Genomic DNA, 27,630 nt, shown 5'->3' with positions numbered 1-27,630 from the left:
TTTTTCATAGTATTCTCTAATAATTCCTTGTATTTCTGTGGTATCCATAGTGATTTTTCCTTTCTCATTTCTGATTCTGTTTATGTGTGTAGACTCTGTTTTTCTCTTCATAAGTTTGACTAGGGGTTTATCTATATTGTTTATTTCTTGAAGACCAGCTCTTGCTTTCATTGATTCTTTCTCTTGTTTTATTCTTCTCAATTTTATTTATTTCTGCTCTAGTCTTTATTTTGTCCCTCCTTCTACTGACTTTGGGCCCCATTTGTTCTTCTTTTTCTAGTTTCATTAATTGTGCGTTTAGACTGCTTATATGGAATCGTTCTTCTTTCCTGAGGTAGGCCTGTATTGCAATATACTTTCCTCTTAGCACAGCCTTGGCTGCGTCCCACAGATTTTGTGGTGTTGAATTATTGTCATTTGTCTCAATATATTGCTTGGTTTCTATTTTTATTTGGTCATTGATCCATTGTTACTTAGGAGCATGTTGTGAAGCCTCCATGTGTTTGTGGGATTTTTCATTTTCTTTGTGTAATTTATTTCTAGTTTCATACTTTTGTGGTCTGAGAAACTGGTTGGTACAATTTCAATCTGTTTGAGTTTACTGGGGCTCTTTTTGTGTCTTAGTATATGATCTATTCTTGAAAATGTTCCATGTGCACTTGAGAAGAACGTGTATTCTGCTGCTTTTGGGTGTAGAGTTCTGTAGATGTCTGTTAGGTCCATCTGTTCTAATGTGTTGTTCAGTGCCTCTGTCTCCTTACTTATTATCTGTCTGGTTGATCTGTCCTTCAGAGTGAGTGGAGTGTTCAAGTCTCCTAGAATGAATGCATTGCATTCTATATCCCCTTTTAATTCACATATGTAGGTGCTCCTGTGTTGGGAGCATAGATATTTATAATGTTTATATCTTCTTGTTGGGTTGACTCCTTTATCATTATGTAATGTCCTTCTTTGCCTCTTGTGATTTTATTTGTTTTGAAGTCTATTTTTTCTGATAAAAGTACTGCAGTCCTGCTTTTTTCTCTCTATTAGTTGCATGAAATATCTTTTTCCATCCCTTCACTTTTAGTCTGTGTATGTCTTTGGATTTAAAGTGAGTCTCTTATAGGCAGCATATAGATGGGTCTTATTTTTTTATCCATCAGTGACTCTTTGTCTTTTGATTGGTGCATTCAGTCCATTTACATTTAGGGTTATTATCAATAGGTATGTACTTATTGCCATTGCAGACTTTAGATTCGTGGTTACCAAAAGTTCAAGGTTAACTTCCCTATTATCTAAAAGTCTAACTTAACTCACTTAATATGCTATTACAAACACAATCTAAACGTGCTTTTCTTTTTCTCCTCCTTTTTCTTCATCCTCCATTCTTTATATTTTAGGTATCATATTCTGTACTCTTTGTCTATCCCTTGATTGACTTTGGGGATAGTTAATTTAATTTTGCATTTGCTTAGTAATTAGCTGTTATACTTTCTTTACTGTGGTTTTATTACCTCTGGTGACAGCTGTTAAACCTTAGGAACAATTCCATTTATAGCAGTCCCTCCAAAATAGACTGTAGAGATGGTTTGTGGGAGGTAAATTCTCTCAGCTTTTGCTTATCTGGAAATTTTTTAATCCCTCCTTCAAATTTAAGTGATAATCTTGCCAGATAAAGTACTCTTGATTTGAGGCCCTTCTGCTTCATTGCATTAAATATATCATGCCACTCCCTTCTGGCCTGTCAGGTTTCTGCTGAGAAGTCTGATGATAGCCTGATGGGCTTTCCTTTGTATGTCATCTTATTTCTCTCTCTGGCTGCTTTTAGTCTCTCCTTATCCTTGATCTTTCCCATTTTAATTACTATATGTCTTGGTGGTGTCTTCCTTGGGTCCCTTGTGTTGGGAGATCTGTGGATCTCCATGGCCTGAGAGACTATCTCCTTCCCCAGAGTGGGGAAGTTTTCAGCAATTACCTCCTCAAAGACACTTTCCTTTCTCTGTCTCTTCTTATTCTGGTACCCTAGAATGCGAATATTGTTCCGTTTGGATTGGTCACACAGTTCTCTCAATATTCTTTCATTCTTAGAGATCCTTTTTTCTCTCTATGCCTCAGCTTCTTTGTATTCCTCTTCTCTGGTTTCTATTTCATTTATCGTCTCCTCCACCATATCCAATCTGCTTTTAATTCCCTCCATTGTGTTCTTTAATGATTGGATCTCTGACTGGAATTCATTCTTGAGTTCTTGAATATCTTTCCATTCCTCCATTAGCATGTTAATGATTTTTATTTTGAACTCCTTTTCAGGAAGAATCATGAGGTTCATGTAATCTTTCTCAGGAGTTATATTAATTTTACTCTGGACCAGATTCCTTTGACATTTCATATTTGCATATGGCACCCTCTAGTGTCCAGAAGCTCTACTCTCTGGAGCTGCTCAGCCCTTGAAGCAATGTCCAGGGTCGCAGAGGAGTGGTATTGGTGCCTCGGGGAAGGAAAGAGCTTTTTCCTGCTTCCCAGCCGCTATGCCTGTCTCCACTGCCTGAACCAGTGGGCCGAGCACACAGGTATAAGCCTCTGCTTTGCATTTGTAGTTGCTGTAGATAGATCTTCCCTCTGGCTGGCCTAACGCCAGGGTAGGGTTTGCTGGTTTGCCAGTCAGGTGGGGCTGGCCGGGAGAAAGGTGCAATAGGCTGCCTATCACGGAGGGGGTCCTTGGAGCTGTGTAGCCAGCCAGGGAGCTGGAGCACATGGAAATTGTGAAAGCTCCCAATCTGCTGGGCAGAGTACACCTGGACAATTTTGTCTACCTGTCCTTTCTCCTGAGCAGTAAGCTCTGTGCAATCCTTGCCCCTTTAGCAGCCCTCTTGCTAAGGGCTTCCTTGTTAGGAAGTCTCTCAGACTGCCTGCCTTTCTTTTGTCCCAGAGCAGCCGGATATGGATCCCTGCTTTCCACAAGAGGCTGGAATCTCAGTCTCTCCAGGAATTCTGCCTGTCTTAGCTTTCCAATACCCTAATCATGAGAGTATCATGAGAGCACCATGAAATGTAGGTTTGTGCTCCCAGAGCAGATCTCCGGAGTTAGGTATTCAGCAGTCCCAGGCCTTCCACTCCCTCCCCACTCTGTTTCTCTTCCTCCTGCTGGTGAGCTGGGGTGGGGGAAGGGCTTGGGTCCCACCAGGCCACAGCTTTGGTATGTTACCCTGTTCCATGAAGTCTGCTCTTTTCTCTAGGTGTATGCAGTCTGGCGCAGCCCTCTTTCCTGGTGCTCTTTCAGGATTAGTTGTATTAATTATATTTTCATAATATATGCAGTTTTAGGAGGAAGCCTCTGTCTCACCTCTCATGCCGCCATCTTTAATCCGAACTCAGGACATAGGTAGTTTTCAACAGGGAGTTTGTGCCCTTTGACCCCCCTTAACCCATTTTGCCTATTCTCCAATCCCACCTCTAGCAACTACCTGTGCCTTTCACTTTCTTGAGTAGTATCCTTTGAAGCTCAAAATTTTTAATTTTGATTAAATCCAGGTTGTCTATTTTTTCTTTGGTTGCTTGTGCTTTTGGTAATCATGTTTAAGGAACCATTGCCTAATTCAAGGTCATGAAGATTTATACCTATGTTCTCTTCTGGTATTGTAGTTTTGACTAAAATTACCTTAGAGAATGGGTTTTAATTTCTGGATGACTTGCTTTATTTTGTTTAGCTTTCTGTTTCTGATTTTACTGCTCCATGGTTAAAGAAAGAGGTCTGTACAATTTTTACTTTTTAAAGTAACTATTGAGGTTTTCTGTCTGGTCTAAGATATGGTAAATATTTAACTATCCCATGGCTACTTTAAAGCAATGTGTATTATTTTTCTACTGTAGTTCTCCTCCCCTCCATACATATTTATTCTATTTCCTTCTTATTGTCTACTTGATGTTCCAAAGACAGAGGGGTTTATGTTTCCCATACTGCTTGTAATTTTATTAAAATTGCTTATATTTGTAATGAATATTCACTTAACTGCTTCGATTTTGCTGATGCACTTCTAGTTTCTCCACAAGCCATTCTCACCTTCCCCGCTTTTATCTCATTTCTTTTTCTTCTCACCTGTCCTCTCATCATGGCCTTCTGCTTCTGTTTTCTGAAGGCTGTTTTCTTTCATATTCTGGAATATGTCAGGCTCCTTACTTGTCCCTCTGACTGTTATACTAAATCACTTAAAGATCTGCTTCTCCTGAGTCTTCAGAATAATTTTCCTGCTTGCTTATTCTGAAATATATTCTCATATGCCCAATTTGTTGGTGTTTTCTATTTACTTGTTCTAACGGGAATAGCTGGTGTTTGCCAGAAAACCTAAGATGTGTGAATTGTCCGTTAGGCTGGTTTGTGAGGCTTTTGGCCCAAGTAACAATAAATCACAATCCAACGGAGATTTCACTAAAATAGTATCTTATCTTATCAAAGAAGAGTAGAGTTAGAGTTTGGTAAATTTGGTACTTCTACAGTCTCCTCAAGCACCCACATTCTTTCTGTCTCTCCACTCTGGCATCTTCATCACATAGGCTGGCTTCCTTATAGTGGCACCTTGGATGCAGCAGCTCCAGACATTGCATGCTTACTATCCAGAGCAGGAAAGAACTGTTTTGCTCCTCATAGGTATCTTTTTGAGAGCAAGAAGCCGTTCTTAGAATTCCTCCTCTCATTAGCTGATTTCTTCTTTTGTTGGCCAGATCTACATTATAAACCTAACCCTAAACCAGTCATTGGCAAAGTGAATGAGTACACACAGATGGCTTAGAACAGTCAGAATTAACCTGAGGCATTTGGAGGGAGACAGTAGACCCTGAATCAAAGATTGGACTCAGCTGTCAGGGAAGGGGGACATAGCTGTCACATAGGTTTCCAGTAGTGTCTCTGTACTCTTGGCCCCTCTTGGCTGCTGGCTGAATCTCATCACAAATCTACAGTGGGAGAGTGGGTGCTTGGGCTCATTTTTTAGCACCGTTCTCAGGATTTATCAGACTTTCATCTAATATATCTCCGTGGGACTGACATGGAACCTTCTCCTACCTCCCTATATTCTGGCCATCTGATGCTTTCAACAAACATAGTTCAAAAAAGTGACATTTCTAGCCCCTTCCTATCTCTGCCTTCCATCTTTATCTACAATGGACTGTGTCACCTCCTAAGATGCATATTACTGCTCTCCTGTTGTGCCCACGTCTTCTCCAGGAGCTGCCATCTCCACGTGGATTTAGGCTGAGGGCACCCCTGGGGGATGGGAAGAAAGCTTTTCCTCCAAAGCAGCTGTACAGGAGAATGATGCCTGTGCATTGTCCAGTTGACAAAGACCTTGCTTTTTTTAAGGGCCAGACAGTGGGAGGGAGGATAAAGCCCCTTTCAAGTTATTTTTAGCATGGGAGGCAGTGTCACTCTGTGGGCAGCATAGCCCAGGGGTCACTACCATTGCACTTTTTGATCTAGTTCCACTGGCTTTATCATAGGTGGAAATATGCCTCTCTACTCCCCCTCCATTCTGACAATCAGTTTTCATGACCTGTTTGTAGTGATGTTGTAGGTTTTCAGCTCTTTCTGTATCTTTATATGTTAATCAGAATGTGGGAGAGACTGGGTGTGGGGGATGCTAGGTGGTTACCATTTAAAACTGGAAGCCATATTCACACAGTTTCAAAGAGTGAGCTACATGCGCCCTTTCTCTACTTCCTTGGCCCATCACCGCCTAATACTTACTTCCCCTCAATCCCGGAAGTCCCCAGGAACCGCCACATTGGTAAAGCCAGAGGGCACTTTGAATTGTCTCCTTACCCTGCCTCTTCTTCGCATATGGCACTGCTTTTTTTGGCTTTGCTGCTGTGAACCCCTGGCTCCTTTGGTTGGTTGCATTGAATGCTTGCTCTGCGTCAGGTATTGTGCTAAGCTCTTCATATATATCACTTCATAAAGTTCTCACAGAAGCCTAATGGGGTTATTGTTTCCCTGAGGAAGCTGAGGCTCTTGCTCATGGAACAATGGCTTATAACCTGGAAGAATCAGGAAGGAACCTTCTTAATGTTCCCTTCCCTGGGCTTCTGTGATGTCATTTGTTCCTAATTTTCCTCCTACCTCTCTGGTTCCTCCTTTTCAAGCTCCTCTTCCTTTGTCTGCCTCTTAAGTTTCATTATTTCTTGGGCTTATTCCCTAGCAGCTTTTCCTTCTTTCTGTACATTCTCCTGGGCAGTTTCATCCAGTCACTCTCCGATGGCTCTTGGATCTCCAACTCCCTCCCAGACACCTTTTGTAAGCCCTGGAACCACATACCCAGCTTCCTTTCTACCATCTTCTTTTGGAAACTCCTCTGTTCAGCACACTGAAAATGAGGCCATGATCTTTCCTCCTGGTAACCTAGTGGTCTCCGCCTTAGCTCAGGCATTATTACCTTTTTTTTTTTTGGCTTTGCTGCTGTGAATCTGATATGATGTAGATCAGTGGTTCTCAAAGTTGTCTGCACATTGGAATCACTGTGAAGCTTTAAAAAAAAGATAGTAATGCCTGAGTCCTACCACACGGAGGTTATGATTTAATTGCTTTGGGTTGTGTGACCCAGGCAACAATATGTTTTTATCATGGCAAAATGTATATAACATGAAATTTACCATCTTAACCATTTGTAAGTGTATAGTATAGCAATATTAACTACAGATACTTTATTGTGCAAAAGATCTCTAGAACTTTTTCATCTTGTAAAACTCAAGCTCTACAATAATAAGAACTCCTCTTCCCACCCCAACCCCCCAGCCCTTGGCAACTACCATTTTACTTTCTGTTTCTAACAGTTTGATTACTTTGGAGACTTCAAATAAGTGGAATCATACAGTGCTTGTCTTTTTGGGGATGGCTTATTCTGCTTAGCATAGTATCCTCAAAGTTCATCCACACTGTAGCATGTAACAGGTTTTTCTTTTTTAAAATATTCCATTGTATGTATCTGTCATATTTTGTCCACCCCACAAGTTTTATTGATATATAACTGTGTGTAAGTTTAAGGTGTGCAATGTGATGATTTGGTATAGGTATAGGTTGTGAAATGATTACCATGAGAAGGTTAGTTAACACATCCATTACTTCACATAGTTACCTTTTGTGTGTGTGTGCGCGTGTGTGGTGAGAACATTTAAGATCTCCACAACTTTCAGGAGTACAATACAGTATTGTTAACTATACACGATGCTGTACACTAGGTCCCCTAATCTTGTAACTGGAGGTTTGTTCCCTTTGACCAGTATCTCCCATTTCCTCCACCTATGGCCCTTGTTATCACCAAACTACTCTGTTTCTGAGCTTGGTTTTTTTTAGATTTCACATATAAGTAAGATTGTGTAGTATTTTTCTTTGCATTATTTCACTTAGCTTAATGCCTTCCAGATTTATCTGTGTTTTTGCTAATGGCAGGATTATATATATATATATATATATATATATATAGTCTTCTCTTTACCCATTCGTCTACTCAGATACCAAGATTGTCTCCATATCTTGGCTATTGTAAAGAATGCTGCAATTAACGTGGAGTACAGATAGCTCTTCGAGACAGTGATTTCATTTCTTTGAGATAAATACCCAGAAGTGGGGTTCCTGGGTAATTGGGTAGTTCTATTTTAAATTTTTTAAAGAACTTGCATGTTTTTCATAGTGGCTGCACCAATTTATATTCCCACCAACATTGCACAGGGGCTTCAGTTGCTCCATATCCTTATCAACATTTGTTATTTTCTAATTTAATCTTTCTTTTTGGCAGTGGCCATCCTTATGGGTGAGCAGTGATATCTCATGGTTTTGTCTTGCAATTCCCTGATGATTGGTGGTATTGAGCATCTCTTGATGTGTTTATTGGCCATTTGTTTTTTGGGTTTTTTTTGTATCATTAATGTACAATTATATGAGGAACATTATGTTTACTAGACTCCCCCCATCACCAAGTTCCCCCACATACCCCATTACAGTCACTGTCCATCAGCGTAGTAAGATGTTGTAGAATCATTACTTGTCTTCTCTGTGTTGTACAGCCTTCCTTGTGCCCCCCTGCCATTATACATACTAATCATAATGCCTCTTTCTTTTTTCCCCCCCACTTATCCCTCCCTTCCCACCCCTCCTCCCCAGTCCCTTTCCCTTTGGTAACTGTTAGTCCATTCTTGGGTTCTGTGAGTCTTCTGCTGTTTTGTTCCTTCAGTTTTTTCTTTGTTGTTATACTCCACAGACAAGTGAAATCATTTGATACTTGTCTTTCTCCGCCTGGCTTATTTCACTGAGCACAATACCCTCTAGCTCCATCCATGTTGTTGCAAATGGTAGGACTTGTTTACTTCTTATGGCTGAATAATATTCCACTGTGTATATGTACCACATCTTCTTTATCCATTCATCTACTGATGGACACTTAGGTTGCTTCCATTTCTTGGCTATTGTGAGTAGTGCTGTGATAAACATAGAGGTGCATATGTCTTTTTCAAACTGGGTTGCTGCATTCTTAGGGTAAATTCCTAGGAGTGGAATTCCTGGGTCAAATGGTATTTCTACTTTTAGTTTTTTGAGGAACTTCCATACTTTCCACAATGTTTGAACAAATTTACATTCCCACCAGCAATGTAGGAGGATTCCTCTTTCTCCACATCTTTGCCAACATTTGTTGTTGTTTGTCTTTTGGATGGTGGTGATCCTTACTGGTGTGAGGTGATACCTCATTGTGGTTTTAATTTGCATTTCTCTGATGACTAGCGATGTGGAGCATCTTTTCATGTGTCTGTTGGCCATCTGAATTTCTTCTTTGGAGAACTGTCTATTCAGCTCCTCTGACCATTTTTTGATTGGATTATTTGCTTTTTGTTTGTTGAGGTGTGTGAGCTCTTTATATATTTTTGATGTCAACCCTTTATCGGATCTGTCATTTATGAATATATTCTCCCATACTGTAGGATGCCTTTTTGTTCTATTGGTGGTGTCCTTTGCTGTACATAAGCTTTTCAGTTTGATGTAGTCCCACTTGTTCATTTTTGCTTTTGTTTTCCTTGCCCGGGGAAATATGTTCATGAAGAAGTCGCTCATGTTTATGTCTAAGAGATTTCTGCCTATGTTTTTTTCTAAGAGTTTTATGGTTTCATGACTTACATTCAGGTCTTTGATCCATTTTGAATTTACTTTTGTGTATAGGGTTAGACAATGATCCAGTTTCATTCTCTTACATGTAGCTGTCCAGTTTTGCCAACACCAGCTGTTGAAGAGGCTGTTATTTCCCCATTGTATGTCCATGGCTCCTTTATCGTATATTAATTGACCAGATATGTTTGGGTTAATATCTAGACTCTCTATTCTGTTCCACTGGTCTGTGGGTCTGTTCTTATGCCAGTACCAAATTGTCTTGATTACTGTGGCTTTGTAGTAGAGCTGGAAGTTGGGTAGTGTGATCCCCCCAGCTTTATTCTTCCTTCTCAGGATTGCTTTGGCTATTCGGGGTCTTTCGTGATTCCATATGAATTTTTAAACTATTTGTTCCAGTTCGTTGAAGAATGCTGTTGGTATTTTGATAGAGATTGCATTGAATCTGAAGATTGCTTTAGGCAGGATGGCCATTTTGACAATATTAATTCTTCCTAGCCAAGAGCATGAGATGAGTTTCCATTTGTTAGTGTCTTATTGGCCATTTCTATATCTTCTTTGGGAAATGGTCTGTTGAAGTTCTCTGCCCATTTTAAAATCAGGTTGTTTGTAGGGTTTGGTTTTTTTTTTGGTTGGTTGTAGGAGTTCTTTATATATTCTGGATATCAACTCCTTATCAGATATCAACTCCTTATGAGGTATATTTCTTTACCATACTGTTTTAATTGCTACAACTTTGTGATGTTTTGATGTCAAAAAGTGTGAGGCTTCCAGCTTTGATTTTCTCTCTCGATTGTTTTTGCCTGTTCATGGTCCTTTGAGATTCTGTATGAATTTTAGGACAATTTTTCTATTTCTGCAGAAAGTGCCATTGGGGTTTTACATTGAATTTGCAGATCACTCTGAGTACTACAGACATTTTAATAATTGTAAGTCCTTTGCTCCATAAACGTGAATATCTTTTTATTTGGGTTTTCTTTAATTTCTTTCAGCAGTGTTTTGTAGTTTTCAGTGTGAAGGTCTTTTTTGCCTCCTTGGTTAGGTTTATTCCTAAGTATTTTATCTTTTTGATGTTATTTTAAATGGAATTATTTTCTTAATTTCCTTTTCAGAGTGTTCATTGGTAGTGTGTAGATACACAGCTGATTTTTGTGTGTTCATTTTGTATCCTGCAACTCTGCTGTATTCATTCTTTAGTTCTAAAACTGTTTTTGTGTGTGTGTGTGTGGAATCTTTAAGGTTTTCTGCATAGAAGATTATGTCATCTGTGAACAGAGATGATTTTACTTATTCCTTTCCAATCTGAATGCCTTTTATTTCTTTTTCTTACCTAATTGCTCTGGCTAGGACTTCTAGTACTGTGTTGAATAGATACTGCAAGAGTGGACATTACTTGCCTTGATCCTGACTTTCAAGGGAAAGCTTTCAGTTTTTTCATCATTGAGTATGATTTTAGCTTTGTGCTTTTCATATATGGATTTTATTATGTTGAAGGAGTTTCTTTCTATTCCTAGTTTGCTGAGTATATTACCTCTTGACCAGACAACTAGAGTAGTTAAGTAGTCTGTCTTCCTTCCTCCTATGCTCTCTAGTGTCTCCAAATCACAGAAAGCATAGAAAGAGCCTGGAGGATTAGAATCAGCCACCATGAGCTAAACTGGAGGATAGGGAGTAGGCAAGTGGCAGGTTGAAGCTTTTCCTCCTAGGATCCATGAAAGCTGAGAGCTTTGGGGTGCGACCCGCCTCCCTTTCCTCTAGACGCAACCCCCCGGTCCCCGCCCCTCAGGAGGCTCTTGCCCCGCCCATGGCCGTTTGGCCAAGCTCTGACTTCCACAGTCCCGCCCCAGTCCCTTCCACCCGCCATGCCCTGTCCTTCCAGCCCCTTGGCCCTGCCCCACCATTGGATACCGGTGGAGAACTCTGCATTGCTTACTTCCAGCGCCCTGGGAGGAGGATGAGATCCGCAGGGACCGAGTGGAACCCCAGAGTGTGTCCCTTTCGTGGCGGGAACCCATCCCTGCTGGAGCGCCAGAGGCCAACCGCACGGAGTATGAGATCCGATACTATGAGAAGGTGAGTCGGGGTCTGAGAGAGACCTGCTGTTGTGTTCCTGGCTGTGGTCAGCCCCTGTTGCCTGTTTCTTCACAACATTTTCCCATCAAACGTCCTTCATATTTTCGTTCTAAACACACCCACCAGCCACCTAACAGGCCCCCAGGCTTGAGGTTCTTCTGGTCCCTCCACACCAATGATGCCGCCCCTCTTCCCCTTTACCCCAGGAGGCCCCCGTTCTTCATGTCCTCATCTCCAGTTTCACCACTTCTGCCTAGCAGGGACAGTTGGCAAAGAGCTTTCTCAGGGGGCTGATCCAAATTCTGTGTGGCTGGATCACATACATACTTTGCAAACTGTTTTAAGAAAAGGAATGCAGAAATACATTGTTTCAAATTTTACAAAAATGTGTGAGGGTGGGAGCACATTGGTAGGTCAGATGGTGTGCTGGGGCTCCATGGTGTGCTGGTAAATGTTTAACAACCAGCTCTCCAGAACAGTGAACTATATGAATTATTACTATACTTTTACTGATATAAAGGATGTGTAACACATCCCTTATGCATAATAAAAAATATGCAGTGCTCCTAATTGTAAACTCCATATTGCCAATTGATTTTCATAGGATGGATACTTTTGCTTCGCAGCTTTTGGGGGTACAGTTGCAGTTGAACTAAACTGCTGTACAGTTGCAGTTGAACCATGATTTGACAAATGGAGTTACATCCCAATCCACTATCCCTTTTCCCCATAAATTTATTTTTAAATCTGATGTGTAATCTCCTGTTAAAATGTTTCCCACCTGTGGAAATTTTATTCATTAAAAGTGAAACCTAGCTTTCAGCCTTAGCACTTCATGTATCAGAACTTCACTCACTTCTTCGTGACTCAGGATACTTGTTTGCTGAATCAGATAAAAGGTTTTGAATTCTAGAAGTCTACTGAGAGCTGTGAGTTGGTGGGGTGGAAAGGGGGGTGTTGAACAGGAAAGAGGAGTGAGTTCTGAGTAACTGCTGGGTGACCTAGAGGATGGAGCACCACTGACTGTGGCGGAGAGTCACTGAGCTGGGGGAGCAGGGTGGGGGTTTGATGGTGAGCTTGGTTTTGCCCATGTAGCATTCAAGGAGCCCATAGGACATCAGATGGACTTGTAGGTCTTTGGCTCACAGGAGAGACCTGCTGGGGAAAGAGAGAGAGGGGCTTTCTGCATAGAGCTGGTAGCTGAAGCCAGGGAAGCAGAAGAGCTGACCTAGGAGGGGGATGTGAGTGAGCAGAGCTGCCTGGACAGGGTTCTGAGGAGCCCTGATGTTTAGGGGACATCAGTGAGCGGCACTGGGAAGGAGCTAGGCATGCGGTAGTTGCAGTTGTCACTGACCTGACACTTGGGGATCAGCACGTAGACAAAGTCCCAAAGCTGAGCAAGGTGGAGGCTCCCAGGCCCTTAGGGACTGTGTATTTGCTGGGAACTAAAACCCTTGAAAAGAGAAGAAAGTAAAACAGAGGCTATATTTGAAAGGCTTCAGGAATATCTCATGGAACCCAGTAACCAGAAGTATTGCTGGAGCCACAGTGCTCTGCATCTCCGCTTCTCTCTGCACAGTTCAGTCTCTCTGCAGGAGGGCTTGTTGCTCTTACTTAGCACATCACAGCTGCTGAGGTTGGTGGCCTTGCACCTTCCCTGCTCTCCAGCCCAGCTCTCACATGCCCCAGCCCATAGGTCCTGCAGCCATTGCCTCACTGTCTTTCAGTGAGTCATTCAGATGCCCAGGGGAGATCCTGATTGACCCAGCTTGGGCTAGAGTCTGGCCCAGTTCCCATACACCACGACCGAGGAACTGAGAGCCATGGGTGTGCAGGGGCTCTAACAAAGGAGTTGTAGGCAGAGATGAAGCGGTGGCAGAGTCTCCAGTACAGCCATTACTAGGTGTGCTGGGGACCGTGTGATGTGCAGAGCTCAGAGCATGGGCCCTGAGGAATTGAGGAGATGTCCCCCTGACCCTCCCTTGATGTGACCCTCAGCATAAAAGGAGGCAGGAATGCCATGTGAGCATTGAAGGAAGCTGGGCTTCGAAAGGGGCTAGCGCAGCAGTTGGCAGTGAGCAGGCCCTGGCTCAGTGACAGCTATTGCTGTCCCCACTCTCCACTGGGGGCTTGGGCCGCTTCCTGTGAATCAGAGCCTTGCAGGACATTGTGGAATCAGATGACAAGGGGAAGGAACAGCTTTGTGAGCTGACAGGGGCTGGGCAGGTGTCAGGGCCCATTTTCTTGCTCTTCCTCTGAGGCGCCAGGCCCAGCTCTCCCTCTGGACTGCCAGGCCCTGATGTCCATCATCCCTCCATCCCCAAGATGGAGGACTAAGCACCTTCTCTAAAGTTTTTCTTACTTGGAGGTGGAGCTGTTCTCAGCCATGAATACCCCAAAATGAGGGTGGGAACTTGTGGTGGAGAAAGGGGTTATGGATCCTCTGGGAGAAACCTGTGGACTCCCTGAGATGCCTAGAGTCAGGTTCTTCCACACAGCCCCTGCTCACTAAGGGTACTTCTCCCACCACCCTGCTCCTTTCCCAGGAGTGTGGGTCTGGGTCTCACTTCTCAGTCCCTCCCCAGGGTCAGAGTGAGCAGACCTATTCCACGGTGAAGACAGGGGCACCTGCAGTCACCGTCACCAACCTGAAGCCTGCTACACGCTACGTCTTTCAGATCCGGGCCGCTTTCCCAGGGCCCTTCTGGGACACCCAGAACTTCCATCCCAGCATTGAAGTGCAGACCCCGGGGGAGGGTAAGTGATGTGTGCCAGCGGAGAGGCACCTAGGCAGAGAAAGCCCAGCATTGGGCTGGGCTGGGAGACAAATTAGGTGGGGGGCAGGGCCGGGGGTGTGTATCTGTACAATTAAGGGAGCCTGCGAAGAGATTAATTACAGCCTAAATTCATTAATGAATTTGGAAAGCATGAACTAGTCTCTGTTCAGCGACATGAATGGGATTGGGTGCCTGTCCGTGGAGAAGCTCGAGCTTCTCCATGGTATTGTGTTAGCCCCTCCTCTCTTAATTTCCCTCCCTGGTTCCTCTTCTCCCCACTCACCCTCAGATTCCTTTTAGTGACATGGAGCAGAGCAGTTTAGCTTTCTCTTTTGTTGTATTGCCTGCTGCTAACCCAGCCCTCAAGATCTCACTTCTGTCTATCCTGAGCAGCTCATAAAAGTATTTTCCTGGGTAAAGGCAATTCCCCCTAAGAGGCATTCTGGCACCAGCTGTCAGGATGATAATTCTTTCCCACCTGCTACATGAGTCTAATCCAAGATAGGAAGAGCTCTGAACCCAAAGGGAAGTGGAGATAAAATGTTGAAGGAGTTTGAGTTCTGGGAAGAGAGATTGTACTTCTTGCTCGAATGCCCATGTGTGCCAGACATAGCTAGGTGCTGGCAAGAGGAGGTTAGTGTTCTGTCCTGAGGGCCAGGGAACATGTGAGTGTGTGGAGATGGGCAGGAAGGGCATTTTAGGGTAGAAGAAGCCATCTGAACACAGGCTCATGGGTTGGGTGGAGTGAGTGTGGCAGAGGCAGGGCCTGTTAGCTGAAAAGGGCTGATGATTTCCATTCATTTGGTGCTTCTCAGTTTGTAGACATTGCTCAGATTCCCAGCCTCCTTTGCTATGGCTCTGGCCAAGGGGGAATGTGCCTTCCAATCTGCAGAGCACTTTTTCCAGTGAGCTGTGATTCCCAAATCAGGATCATAATGAAGGATCATGCTTCACCCTGTATTAGTTATCCGTTGCTGCATAACAAACTACCCCAAAGCATAGCAACTGAAAACAGCAAACATTTGCTATCTCACAGTGTTTGTAGGGCAGTATACGGGTGTGTTAGCTAGGTGCCCTTGGCTCAGGGTCTCTCCCCAGGCTATGTTCTTTGAGGCTGTGCTCACCTCAAGGCCTAGCTGGGGGAGAACCTGCTTCCCTCTGGGGTTCTTGCTGGCTGTTTGCTGGAGGCACTCAGTTCCTTGACTCCTGGGCTTTTCCCTTGAGCTACTTATATATAACTTAGCAACTCGATTCCTTCAGAGACCGTGAGTGAGTGAGGTAGTGCCTAAGACAGAAGCCCACTACAAGTTTCTTGTAGTCTCATCTTGGAAGTGACATCCCATCACTTTTACCATATTCTGTTCATTAGAAGCAAGTCATTATGTCTAGTCCACACTCAAGGGGAATTCCAGTAGGTGAGGGATCCAGGAGGGGCATCTCAATGGCCACTACCACAGCTGCCCTATCTCCATGTCCATTTCCACATGGACACATGGACTGTTTCTTTTCTTTTTTTTTTCTTTCATCAAATGTACACCACAGTGGTTCAGCAGTCCCCTTCCCTTCTTCCTGCCCTCACCCACTTCCCCCCCCCACCTTGGTAACTGCTAGTCTATGAGTCTGTTGCTGTTTTGTTCCTTCTGTTTTGCTTTGTTTTTATATTCCACAAATGAGGGAAATCATTTGGTACTTGTCTTTCTCCGCCTGGCTTATTTCATTGAGCATAATACCATCTAGCTCCATCCATGTTGTTGCAAATGGCAGGATTTCTTTTCTTACTATGCTAAATAGTTTCCATTGTGATATATGTACCACGTCTTCTTTATCCGTTCATCTATTGATGGACACTTAGGTTGCTTCCATATCTTGGCTATTGCAAACAATGCAGTGATAAATATAGGGGTGTATGTGTCTTCTCGAATCAGGGATTTTGTTTTCTTCGGGTAAATTCCTAGGAGTGAAATTACTGGGTCAAGTGGTATTTCTGTTTTTGGTTTTTTGAGGAGCCTCCATACTGTTTTCCACAGCGGTTGCACCAATTTACAGTCCCACCAACAGTGTAAGAGGGTTCCCCTTTCTCTGCACCCTCGCCAGCATTTGTTATATCTTATCTTTCAAATAGTGGCTATTCTAACTGGTATGAGGCTATATTTCATTGTGGTTCTAATTTACACTTCCCTGATGATTAGCTGTGTGGAACATCTTTTCATGTGCCTGTTGGCCATTTGTATTTCTTCTTCGGAGAAGTGTCTTTTCAGGTCCTCTGCCCATTTTTTGATCAGGTTATTTGTTTTTTGGGTGCTGAGCTGTATGAGTTCTTTATATATTTTTGATGTTAACCCCTTATCAGATGAGTTCTTTACAAATATATTCTCCCATACTGCAGGATGCCTTTTTGTTCTGCTGATGGTGTCTTTTGCTGTACAGAAGCTTTTTAGTTTGATGTAGTCCCACTTGTTCATTTTTTATTTTGTTTCCCTTGCCGAAGGAGATGTGTTAGGGAAAAAGTTGCTCATGTTTATAATCAAGAGATTTTTTTGCCTATGTTTTCTTCTAAGAGTTTTATGGTTTCATGACTGACATTCATGGACTGTTTCATTTCAAACAGGCCTGGGCAACTGCACCCTTCCTCTGCCCCAGCATGACTCTGGACCCTGTTCCTCACCTCTGTGACCATAGGCTCTGAAATCCCCTCTATGACCCTGGCCTTGTTGACTCTCCCTTCCTCTTCTGTCCCTCTCACTTGCTCTGTGGCATCCTAATGATAGCTCTCGGCTTGACCTCATCTCCCTGGCTCTCTGCACCCCTCTGACCCCACATCCATCTCTACCCAGCCACTGCAGGCTTTCCCAGCAGCAGTGCTCCTCAGCCCTGCTGGGCCTCATCCCCTGGGTGTCGTGCGCTGTCCACCCTGCGTGTCCCCAGAACTGGGCCATCCTCCTCTGTCCCACACCAAGGCTGCCTGCAGATGTGTGTTTTTCTAAACTCAGTTCAGTCTTTGGCTGTGTAGCACTTTCCCCGTTCTCAATAGTTACCCCAGAGCTTCACCAGTCTCCAGCATCTCCTCTCCATCCCTGCTCCCCACCCAGTGGACACCATCGCTCCTTTCCCTGAGGCAGGAACTCTAGCTGTCTCCCTCAGGATAAAGTTCACACTCCTTGGCCTAGCATTCAAGCCATCCTGATTCCGCCTCCCCCACCCCAGTTCCCTTCGTCCTTCTTCCCTCCAGCTTCATATCTGGCCACTCTGTCACCCTGCAGTCTGTTTTCCAGCCACATGCATGACTTGCCATTTTCCAGACCCAGCACATGTATCTAAGCATCATCAAAAATGCTTCCAATCTTCCATTCCAGGTTAGATGACACCTCTTGTGTGATGCCTTCGCACTGGCATTAGGAATCATTTATCATGCCTCTGCTCAGCTCTGCACATTTCTGTTTCTTTTTTCATTCTACAGTTAAAATTTTGTTTCTCTTTCCTTCACTGGTCTGTATACTCCTCCAGGACAGGGATTCTAGCTCATTCATTGTTGTCTCCCCATTGCTAGTGCCAGCCTGGAAAACATGTTGGTTGGATGGATAGATAGATGGTTCTGAGAGTCAGTTCCTCTATGCTCCTCCTTTGGGGAAGTAGTTCAAAGCAGAGGATTCGGAATCAGGTTCAAATCTTAGGTTCATCATTTATTAGCTGTGCGACCTTGGGCAAATTACGCAGCTTTGCCCCATGTCAGTTTCCTTAGCTATACAGTAGAGATGAGAACACCTTACTGGCCTGTTGTAATGATGAGATAGGTCCATTTAGTTAAGCTGCATGACACAGTGTCTTGACTGGAGTAAGTGTGGATTAAATGTTAGCTCTTGTTGTTGGTGGCAAATGGTCAGATGGGAGGCTGTTCCCCCTGCAGAGCTGCCTTGAGTCTCTCTGTGCCCATCTGAAAGGCAGAAGGGAGGCCCAGACCTGCCTGTCTGGACCCCCACTCCTCTCTCAGAGGTGGGCTGCATCGGACGCCCTCCACCCGCCACCCTGCAAGAGCAGGAGGCTCCACACACCACTGTGGAGGCAGGGCTGAGTGCAGAGCAGCTGTCAAAACTCTGCTGGGGGGTGAGGACAGCAGTCTGTCCTGGGGCCTCTGGGCCTGTGCCTGCCTCAACCTTGTGGTTTTCCTCCCAGCTGCCTTGGGTTCCAGGGATCAGAGCCCTGCAGTTGTTGTCACTGTGGTGACCATCTCAGTCCTCCTCGTCCTGGGTTCCGTGATGAGCGTGCTGGCCATTTGGAAGAGGTAGGTGGCTGACCCCTGATGGGTCGTATCCCTGTGCACATTAATATGTGTCCACGAGCACTTATATCTGTACCTGCGTTTGTACACGTGCTGATTTGCACGTGTAAGCACACCATGCTGTAGGTCCAGGATGGCTAGGATGGTCCCGGCCCCTCCTCCACACACTGCTCAGGAGGCAGCCAGCAGGCCACTAGCTCAGCCGCTCTGGGATGAAGGGGATTTAGCTCCTTAACTCATTAAATGTCAGAAGGAGTCACTGAGGGTTGAATCAAGCTCCAGCTGTTCCAGTGTGATTAGGATTCTCTTGAGGCGCTCAGAGGCCCCCAGCCCGTGCCCTCAGGGGATCTTGAGGCCCTTGAACACAGGCAAGGGGAAGAAAGGCAGAAATTGTGCTGTGTGTATGTGTATGGGAGGGGGAAAACAGGGAAGGGAAGCCAGAAATCCCCAACCCAACAGAAGGAAGCTTGCAGGACAGTGGGGAGAGAAAGGGGAGGTGAGGAGAGGGAAAGGTGTGGGGCTTGAGTCTGGCTCAGTGAAGATTCCAGTCCTTTTGCACACAGGAGAAACCGCATGGCATATATTTCCCCCTTCTCCCCAAGGCCACACTCTGCTACATGTAGAGGTACCCAGCTGGGGCTGAGATCAGACCTGAGGGGCTGAAATGGGCTGAAATGGGCTGGGTGGCAGGAGCAGAAGAGAGAAATGGGCTGGCCAGGGAGCCACAGCTCAGCACATCTCAGCATCCCGCAACTGCCTGTGGGCTAGAGGGACAGTGAACATCCCATCTGGCACGGCCTGTTTGCTTGGCCTGGACTGAGGCGCTGTAAGTGGCAGAGGAGGAGCAGGCATTGTCCTGCAGGTCTGGGAGGCAGCTCTGTCTGGGCCAAGTGAGTCAGGAAGGCAGGACAAGAGTAGCGAGCTCTGTCTCATGCCTAAGGTCCATTTGCTGGACCTGTGGGAGAAGCAGGAATGGACAGGACCTGCGAGCATCTTGTCCTGGCTGTGGGCTGAGGGGCTCAGGGAGGCAGAAGGAGGAAAGCGGAGACAAGGGAGTAAGGGGCACCTCTCCAGGCAGGACTCTGCAGGCCAGGAGCAGCTGCCCAGGATTTCCTTAGAGACAGATGCACTGGGGCAGGCAGAGTAGGCTGGGGGGATGGTGAGGTGGGCGGTGGTGGGGGGCCTTCAAAACCTGCTTAAAACCCAAAGGCATTGAAGAGGTTAGGGTCAGCTCGTCTGGTGTCCCCGGGCATAGAGGCGGACCTCTTCAGTGCATGCGACCCCCCTTGACAGACTGACATCTCCCTGTCTGTCCCCTCCTCTCCCAGTCTCTGCAGTGCCTGCTCTGTGCTGTGGTCTCCTTACCTCCACATTCTCTCTCCAGTCCCTCCCGGCCCACCCAGCTTCTCCCTGAGGATGTCACCTGGTGGAAGCCTCTTATGTTCTCTGCCGCTCCTCCATCCGCTCAGCCTTGCCCCGTTCTTCTCTGTCCGCCTCTCCTGGTGTTCCCCTCATTCATGGAAGTCCTGTCACCATGCTAGGTGACTTCACCCAGTAGCCATTGGACGACCTGTCCCACCCCTGGTCTCTCAGTTCTTTGGCATCATTCCCAAGGGCCTTCTCTTGTGCTCCACCTCCACCTCCCTCTCTCATCTCCTGACACGGACCTGGCCGTCACTCAAATGCTGAATCCAGTTCTTCTCGGGCCCTATAGACCCCTGTTCTTTCAGAGGACGGAGCCAGAGAAGTGTGACTAGGAACAAGTCTAAGGAACCCCAACATTTAGAGATTAGGTAGGGGAGAAAGAAGCCACAGAGGAGACCACAAAAGAACCATCAAAGAAATCAAAGAGAAAAAGAAGGGAAGTTGGAGGTGGTGATTATCACCAGAACCAAGGAAAGAAAGAGTGGATGTGGGGAGACAGGTTCCGTGAAGGCTCAAGGAGGAGGGACTGTGTTTTGATATGGATGGGAAAGGGGGGACCGGCTGTCTGTCCCATAGGAAGCAGTGGTCACAGCGGGTGGTTAACAGCATGGGCTCTGGAGCCTGACCCCACAGACTGGCTTTCCCCCTCCTCCACTCAGTAGCTGTGGGACTGTGTGGCTTGATTTTCTCTTTAATAAAATTGGGATAAAGACAGCCCCGTGTGATAACACTGTGGCAAAGGGCTTAGTAAGTACTCAGTAAATGTTAGCTATGATGTGGGGAAGAGGGGTTGCTGTAAGTAGTAATGGGTTCCTGCTCCTTCGGCAGGAATACCTAGGAATAGTGTGGAGCCAGGGTTTTACGTGCACTGTGGAGAAAAGTTCAGAGCTGGACAAGTAGTCCCTCCCCTGGGATGCAGACCTTGTCCTTTCAAAGGGACAAGGAGCTGTGGCCCTGGGTACTGGTGAGATGGGGAGGTCTGGAGCAGCCTGGGTCAAAGAATGACTGTGTATCTCCCCAGGCCTTGCAGTTATGGCAAAGGAGGCCGGGACGCCCACGAGGAGGAGGAGCTGTATTTCCACTGTGAGTTGTCTTCCCAACCTTTTTCACTGCCATTGCATAACCTGCACTCCCCAGCCTCGGAGGCTCCTTTCCTCAGGCCTATCTCTTTCTCTCTTCACCAGTCAAAGTTCCCACACGCCGCACATTCGTGGACCCCCAGAGTTGTGGAGATCCGCTGCAGGCTGTACATCTGTTTGCCAAGGAGCTGGATGCAAAAAGCGTCACACTGGAGAAGAGCCTTGGAGCAGGCAAGCCGGGCATCTCCAGAGCCTAGTCGGGCTGGAGCCCCACACCCACCCAATCTCCTCCCTCTCCAGGAGCCTCGCCTCCACCCACCCCACCTCTGCCTTGTAAGCCCACCCCCACCCAAGCCCCACCCTGTGCAGGAAGCCCCACCACACCTAGCCAGATTTCTGCCCACCAAGTTGCAGGGAAAGGGATGGCAGAGGAGTCTGCCACTGCCTTCTGCCCCCACGGTCACTGAAATCTGTCCATTTAGGCCCTTTCAGAACTGGCCTCTGCAGACTACCATTGGCAAAAGTTCAGTCCCAGGCCTGCATGGGCAGTAGGGCCAGACCTACTTGAGTTCTAGTTGTGGCCCTACCACTGACCGCTGTGTGACCAGGGGCACATCCCTCTTCTGCTCTGAGCCTCAGTTTCTCATCCATGAAATGGGTGTAATATTTGCCTCATACAGAGCTGATGCAGGGATTTCCCTCAGGCCTTGGGTGCTGGCTCTCTGACGGTCATTCTCCTGGCTTCCTTCCTTCCTGTCTACAAACACTGCTCTGAGAGGAAGCAGCCTCATTCACCAGAGCCAGGTGCTGTCCCCTGGCACTGTCTCCAGACAAGCTGGACAGAAGCCAGAAAGGGGCGGTGTGGCAGGATAGACGCCATCGTCATCCTTCCTGGGTCACACACACAAGGTTTTAATAGTCTTCCATACCCTGTCATGTACTGTCCTTTCTTTGAGGCTTTGAAATCTCCTGCTGAGGCAGGCATTGAAATCTGCTGAGGAGGAACCCCCATTTCACAGAGAAGGAGACTGAGGCCAGGAGAGGGAAAGAGATAAAGCCCATGTCACCTTGCTAGTGCTAGGTTTACCGGAATTTAAACTGAGGAGCTGTGAGTGCTGGGCCGGAAACGGCCTGTGGAAAAGATGCCTTCTCCTCACTTACCCTGACTGTTTGACAGGGGGCTGGGGATGGGCTCCAGGGGGCTTTCTGAGGTGCTGTTTCCCCACAGGGCGATATGGGGAGCTGTGCTGTGGCTGCCTGCAGCTCCCTGGCCGCCAGGAGCTCCCTGTGGCCATACACACGCTGAGGGATGGCTGCTCTGACTCACAGAAGCTCAGCTTCCTGGCAGAAGCCCTCACCCTGGGCCAGTTTGACCACAGCCATGTAGTGCGGCTGGAGGGTGTCGTCACCCGAGGTAGGGCTCAGTGCCGCACAAGTACAGGGGTGGGCATGACAGGGCAGGAGGGGGGTGTTCCTGTGCCCCCAGGCCCTTCCTCAGCCATGAGGGGGAACCCCCAGCTGCCCAGTGTGGAGAGAAGGCCTCAGCTTTCTTTCACTGGTTCAGGATGGCCCCTCTGACCCTGGATAAACTTTCTGACTTATGGTGACACTGTGTGGGGTACTCTGCTTGGACCTGGGTGATCTTTCTTAGCAGTTGCAGCTCCTGACCTTGGCCTTTGTCCTCCTAAAGATATCTCCTCCTTTGTTCTTTGGCATAGAGGATCCTGGACTGGGCATCAGGGTGGCAAGATTGGGGAAGCTTGTTTCTAGCAGTCTTGGCCAGGCTGGAGCCCAGGTTGGGGGAGCACACGGAGGGCAGCAGGCAACTTAGTGTGTGTTCCCCGTCCCTGGGTACAGGAAGCACCTTGATGATTGTCACCGAGTATATGAGCCATGGTGCCCTGGATGGCTTCCTCAGGGTGAGTGGCTTGGGCCCCAGGGGGAGCTGGTAACAATGGTATTCATCCTTCACTTTTTTCTTTGGTGGAACATGCAATTAACATCATTTTCTAAAAAGGTGCCCATTGGCCAGGCTGACCTGGTAGGGCACAGGGTAAACTGAAGCCCAGAAAGGGCCAGGTGACTTCCCTGGGGTCACACAGCATCAGAGAGTTGGTGTGCAGCCCCAGCCTCGGTCTCCTCCTACAGCGGCACGAAGGCCAGCTGGTGGCTGGGCAGCTGATGGGGCTGCTGCCCGGGCTGGCATCGGCCATGAAGTATCTGTCAGAGATGGGCTACGTTCACCGGGGCCTGGCGGCCCGCCGTGTACTGGTCAGCAGTGGCCTCGTCTGTAAGATCTCTGGCTTTGGGCGGGGGCCCCGGGACCGGGCAGAGGCTGTCTACCACACCATGGTGAGGACCCCCTTCCCCCATGAGCCTGCCTGCCCCGGTTCCCGTCAGGTTGCACCAGAGGCCCGGTCTCCACTCCCATTCCTCCCCTGCCGGGTCAGGGTCACGCCCAACCCTGCCCACCCCCAGTTGGGCCTGAGTAAATGCCAGTGTGGCATCACCCTGTGCTCAGCTTGTGTGCCTTCCCCGGACATGCAGCTGGGAGAACGGGTCTGGGTCTGTGTCTCCGTCGGGTGGGGAACCCCGGGTGTGCCCGAGTCCCTTCCTGCCCCTGACCTGCCTCCCCTCCCACAGAGTGGCCGCAGCCCAGCGCTGTGGGCTGCTCCCGAGACGCTTCAGTTCGGCCACTTCAGCTCTGCCAGTGACGTGTGGAGCTTTGGGGTCCTCATGTGGGAGGTGATGGCCTTTGGGGAGCGGCCCTACTGGGACATGTCTGGCCAAGACGTGAGTGACCTGTGGCTCCAGCTCCTTGCCTTCTGATCCTGTTACTCTCTGACTGTAGGCCCCATCTCCTTGACCTCTGCCTGCTGACCCTTGACCTCTTAACCTCAGGCCCCTCTTCACTGTCTACTTGCTTCCAGCCACCACCCGAGTCTTCCTTGGGATGGAGAGAGAGAGAGAGAGAGAGAGAGAGAGAGAGAGAGAGAGAGAGAGAGAGAGAGAGAGTGTGTGCGCGCGTGCTGGGGGGACCTAAAGCCTCCTGTCTGCCCACCACCCGCATGGCCCAGGTGATCAAGGCAGTGGAGGATGGCTTCCGGCTGCCGCCCCCCAGAAACTGCCCCTCCCCACTGCACCGACTCATGCTTGACTGCTGGCAGAAGGACCCAGGTGAGCGGCCCAGGTTCTCCCAGATCCACAGCATCCTGAGCAAGATGGTGCAGGACCCAGAACCCCCAAAGTGCGCCACGACCACCTCTCCCAGGTACAGCTGCCTTCACTCCCCCCAGGTACATTCCCATCTATCCCCAGCCACGCAGACCCAGCCAACCTCTCACCCCTCCATGAATGGCCTCCCCACATATTTCAAGTACAACTGTCCCCCACCTGCCCAGGTATGACTGCTTAATCCATTGCCCCAGTCAGAGCTGATACTCCTGCCTGCCTTAGACATGTGGAACCTCTCATCCGTCTTGGCCTCTTCAACTTGTCCTGGATTTTGCCCCATATACCCCAGGTGACCACTGACTAGATAAATATATGTGGTAATAGTTTTAACAAATTTGTAGTTCCAATAAATAAAATAAGTGAAATTAGTATTAGTTGTTGCAAATATAGGTCCCTCCCAAACTACTAAGTATGTCCCAACCCCAGACTGTTCCACATACTCCCAGTATCTTTAGCTGTCTCAGGTGAAACCTGCTCTAGGCTGCCTGGGTATCTTGAAATCCTCACGTGCTCTGAGAATGCCAAGCACCCCGTGTGAGCCAGGTCTGCCCTGGGGCTCGGCTGCCCCCCTCTGTCCTTTCACAGCCAGCTTCCTCCGGAGAGTGACTGGACAGGGCACCAGATCCCTGCCGTCAGCTGACCACAGCTCCTCTGCTCCCAGGCCCCCGACCCCCCTGGCCGACCGTGCCTTCTCTACCTTCCCCTCCTTTGGCTCTGTGGGTGCGTGGCTGGACGCCCTGGACCTGGGCCGGTACAAGGACAACTTTGCCGCCGCTGGCTACGGGAGCCTTGAGGCCGTGGCTGCCATGGCTGCCCAGTGAGTCTGAGGGGCCTGGGTCCAGACTTCCCTGCCAGGGGAGGTAGAGTGGGAGTGGAGGCTGAGGTGGCTGTATCTGACCAGCCTTCTTCACAGGGAGCTGATGGGCCTGGGCATCTCGTCAGCAGAACACCGGGAGGCCCTTCTCAGTGGGATCAGCGCCCTGCAGGCACGAGTACTCCAGCTGCAGGGCCAGGGCGTGCAGGTGTGAGCGGCTGTTCATCCAGGCCAGGATCCCGGGGGGAGGCCAGACTCCGGCCCTGACATGGACCCTGGCGAGCTGCACTCCACCTGTGCGACCGTGCACACTCTCCTTCTCCACGTGGGCCCAGAGTTTGCTTAGGGACACAGTTTCCCCCCCAGCACTGCCTACTCCTTCCATTCTTCCCGGTCTAAACCTCTTGGCTGGCTCAGTCTACCTGGAAGAAGATTCAGATCCTGGGGGGGACCCCTGAGATCACAGCGGGAGGAAACTCAGGGCCTCAGAGACCAAGGTGGGCAGGAGCGGGAACAGATGATAATAGCTTTAAATCGCCTGGTTCGTGCCCTTCTGTCTTCCACACCCACTGGAGTCTGGGGCCACACTCTCCCACAGACCCTTTGGCCAGTCGGCAGCACAGGTCGCTGCAGGGCTCCAATGAGCCCTGCAGTGACCACAGCCTCCCAGCAGCCCCTCGTAATGGGCCCTGGAGAAGCAGGGTGCTCATGTCCCTGTGCTTGGGCTCGGCACTGTCAGGACAGCGATCCTGAGGCCCCGGGCAGCAGGGTGGTGCTGAGCTCAGGGGCTGGACCCTGAGGGCCCTGGACTCAGGAGCTGATTTCTGCCTCCCCTGCCCTTGGGCTGACAGTCCGGGGGAGGGGGAGGGTCCTGGGGAGGCCGCTCAAGGTCCTGGTGCTCCCCTGAGGTCCAACCAGGCCTCCCTTGGCATTTCTTTTATAAATCCACTGGCCGGGACATCTGGGAAGAGTGTGAGGTGAGCTGTTTTCTTCCTGGGGACCCCAAGAACTTTCCACTCTGGCCTTGGGGGATGGTGAAGAAGAGACCTTCAGAGAGGGAATGCTCTGACAGGCTGGCCCAACCGTCACTGTGCAGAGAGGGAAAATCAAGGCCAGTGAGGATTCAGGGCCAGAGCTGGGGTCAGAACCCGGGTGCCCGACTTGGCTCTGAAGAGTGAGTCCCTGGGCCTACCCTGTGCTACCAGCACTCTTCCCTGAGGCAGCCCTGGGGTCCTCTGAGGTGACCCCTCTTGCACACCCCACCCCCTGGGCCCCGCCCAGCCTTCGCGTTGCTCCTTCTCCCTCTGGCTTCTGTGGGGTGCTAGCAGACACGGTTGTGCTGAGCTGACTCCGCGTTCCTTATCCAGGAGGGCTGTCCTGTCACGGGTGATATGAGGCGGGGCTCTCACAGGGTGGCAAGAGGGTGGCTGGGTCTGGAGAGGACCATGGGGCTGAGTTTGTCCAGGCCACCCCTGGCATATGCCCGCTCGGGTTGGCTGTGTGTGGGTGGGGTGGGCAGGGAGGAGACCAGGGCAGTGGAAAGTGGTGTGTGAGGTGTAGAACCGGCCCTTGGAAGGCTCAGACTAGGTGCGGAGGTGAGCTCAGGAGCCGCCAAGTCCTACCAGGTGCCTTCCGGAGGCCCCAGGCCCCAGGGAGACCTCGGGGTCTGTGGGTGGGTCAGGGACAGGCAGGTGGACACTATTCATTTGCGTATATGCAGGGGTGTCTGGAGAGGCTTCCTGGCTTGAGAGGCTGCGGTGGAAATTGAAAAGGGCCTTGAAGGGGGGAAGGGGGTGTCCTTCCTTAGGGTGGGTTGAATTTTCCACAGGCAAGATGGAGAACCTAGAACAGGAGGAGTTCAGGCAGAGAGGCTGGCATGAGGAGGACCCTGCAGTCTGGGTGGCACAGTGCCCCTCTGGGGCACCTGTGGTGGGGCAACCCCACAGTGGTGCCTTTGGCCTGGCCCTGCAAGCGGCGGCTCTTCTGTCCTTGGAGCACCCCCTCCCTCATCTCCCATCTCCTGAGACCTGCCCCCACTCAGTGTTTTTGGGGGTACTAGGAGGACTGAGACATTGCTTCCACCTTTGACAGGGCTGGAGGGTCCCATGCTAGGTGCCCTCTAGGCTCTGCCCTTTGCCTCCAGAAAGCCCAGAGAGGACATGGTGTGGGGACTGCTGTCCCATGTTGGGTGGAGGGAGCCTCATTCCCATCTCTGGCTATATCAATCATTCTCTAAAGGTCAAAGTCCCCTCCTGTCCCCCAGCTGTTCTGCAGAGGGTCCCCCTGGCTGTATTGCTAGGACTTCGGTGTCCAGGGTAGATCTTCCCTCCCCTGAGGAGTGAGGTCCCAGAATCCTGAGGGGTCCCAGGCCACAGCCCTGCACAGGTGCCAGCATAATGCAGGCTGACGGTTCTCTGTGAGCCCTCTACAGATCTATTTTTATATGGAACTTGTTCACTGGACAGAGAGGTGGTCTGCAACCCTCTAGCACCCATGTGAGCCCACCCAGAAGGGAAGGGGCCAGTCAGGGAGGTGGTTCCTTTGACTAATCCTGGAGATGTTTTTATATTTCTTGGGTTGTATATGCAAGACAAAATAATAAAAACTTGTCTGTGATATGGTGCCTCTTTCAGTGACAATTGCTTAACCATTAAGAGCTTGTGTGGGAGGGTTGCAGCCACCCCCAGCTCACCACAGGTGTTCTCCAGAGTGAGTGTCTGACTGCCTGTGCAGAGATGAATCATTTAGCCCCTGCCGTGAAAGACCTACCAGTCTAGGGGGACACATTTCTGAAAAAGATGACAGGACAGTATGATCAGGGCTACCATGGA

At 48.6% G+C, this 27,630-nt stretch overlaps 1 protein-coding gene across 3 annotated transcripts in view; it reads left to right on the top strand.

Moving 5' to 3' along the window:
• Nucleotides 1–27,415, top strand: part of EPHA10 (EPH receptor A10) — a 51,351-nt gene extending 23,936 nt beyond the window's left edge. Inside the window, exons 6-17 of one of the 3 annotated variants that reach the window (XR_012130121.1) lie at nt 11,061–11,194; nt 13,780–13,951; nt 18,142–18,250; nt 20,694–20,755; nt 20,857–20,982; nt 21,980–22,165; nt 22,609–22,670; nt 22,900–23,103; nt 23,395–23,544; nt 23,829–24,022; nt 24,153–24,274; nt 24,647–24,780. Coding sequence is in view for 1 of the 3 variants with exons in the window: in XM_037021336.2 (XP_036877231.2) it covers nt 11,061–11,194; nt 13,780–13,951; nt 18,142–18,250; nt 20,694–20,755; nt 20,857–20,982; nt 21,980–22,165; nt 22,609–22,670; nt 22,900–23,103; nt 23,395–23,544; nt 23,829–24,022; nt 24,647–24,802; nt 24,899–25,013 (1,670 nt within the window). In the remaining 2 variants the exon portion in view is untranslated. Of the gene's footprint in view, nt 1–11,060; nt 11,195–13,779; nt 13,952–18,141; nt 18,251–20,693; nt 20,756–20,856; nt 21,085–21,979; nt 22,166–22,608; nt 22,671–22,899; nt 23,104–23,394; nt 23,545–23,828; nt 24,023–24,152; nt 24,275–24,646; nt 24,803–24,898 lie in introns of those variants that run through there. The other 2 variants (XM_037021336.2, XR_005062124.2) reach the window with 2 other exon arrangements.
• Nucleotides 27,416–27,630: the final 215 nt, after the last annotated feature.

Source organism: Manis javanica, chromosome 4 (assembly GCF_040802235.1).
Source record: "Manis javanica isolate MJ-LG chromosome 4, MJ_LKY, whole genome shotgun sequence".
NCBI lineage: Eukaryota > Metazoa > Chordata > Mammalia > Pholidota > Manidae > Manis > Manis javanica.
The sequence above is the reverse complement of the archived record's forward strand: the minus strand, read 5'-3'. Positions and strand labels throughout refer to the sequence as shown.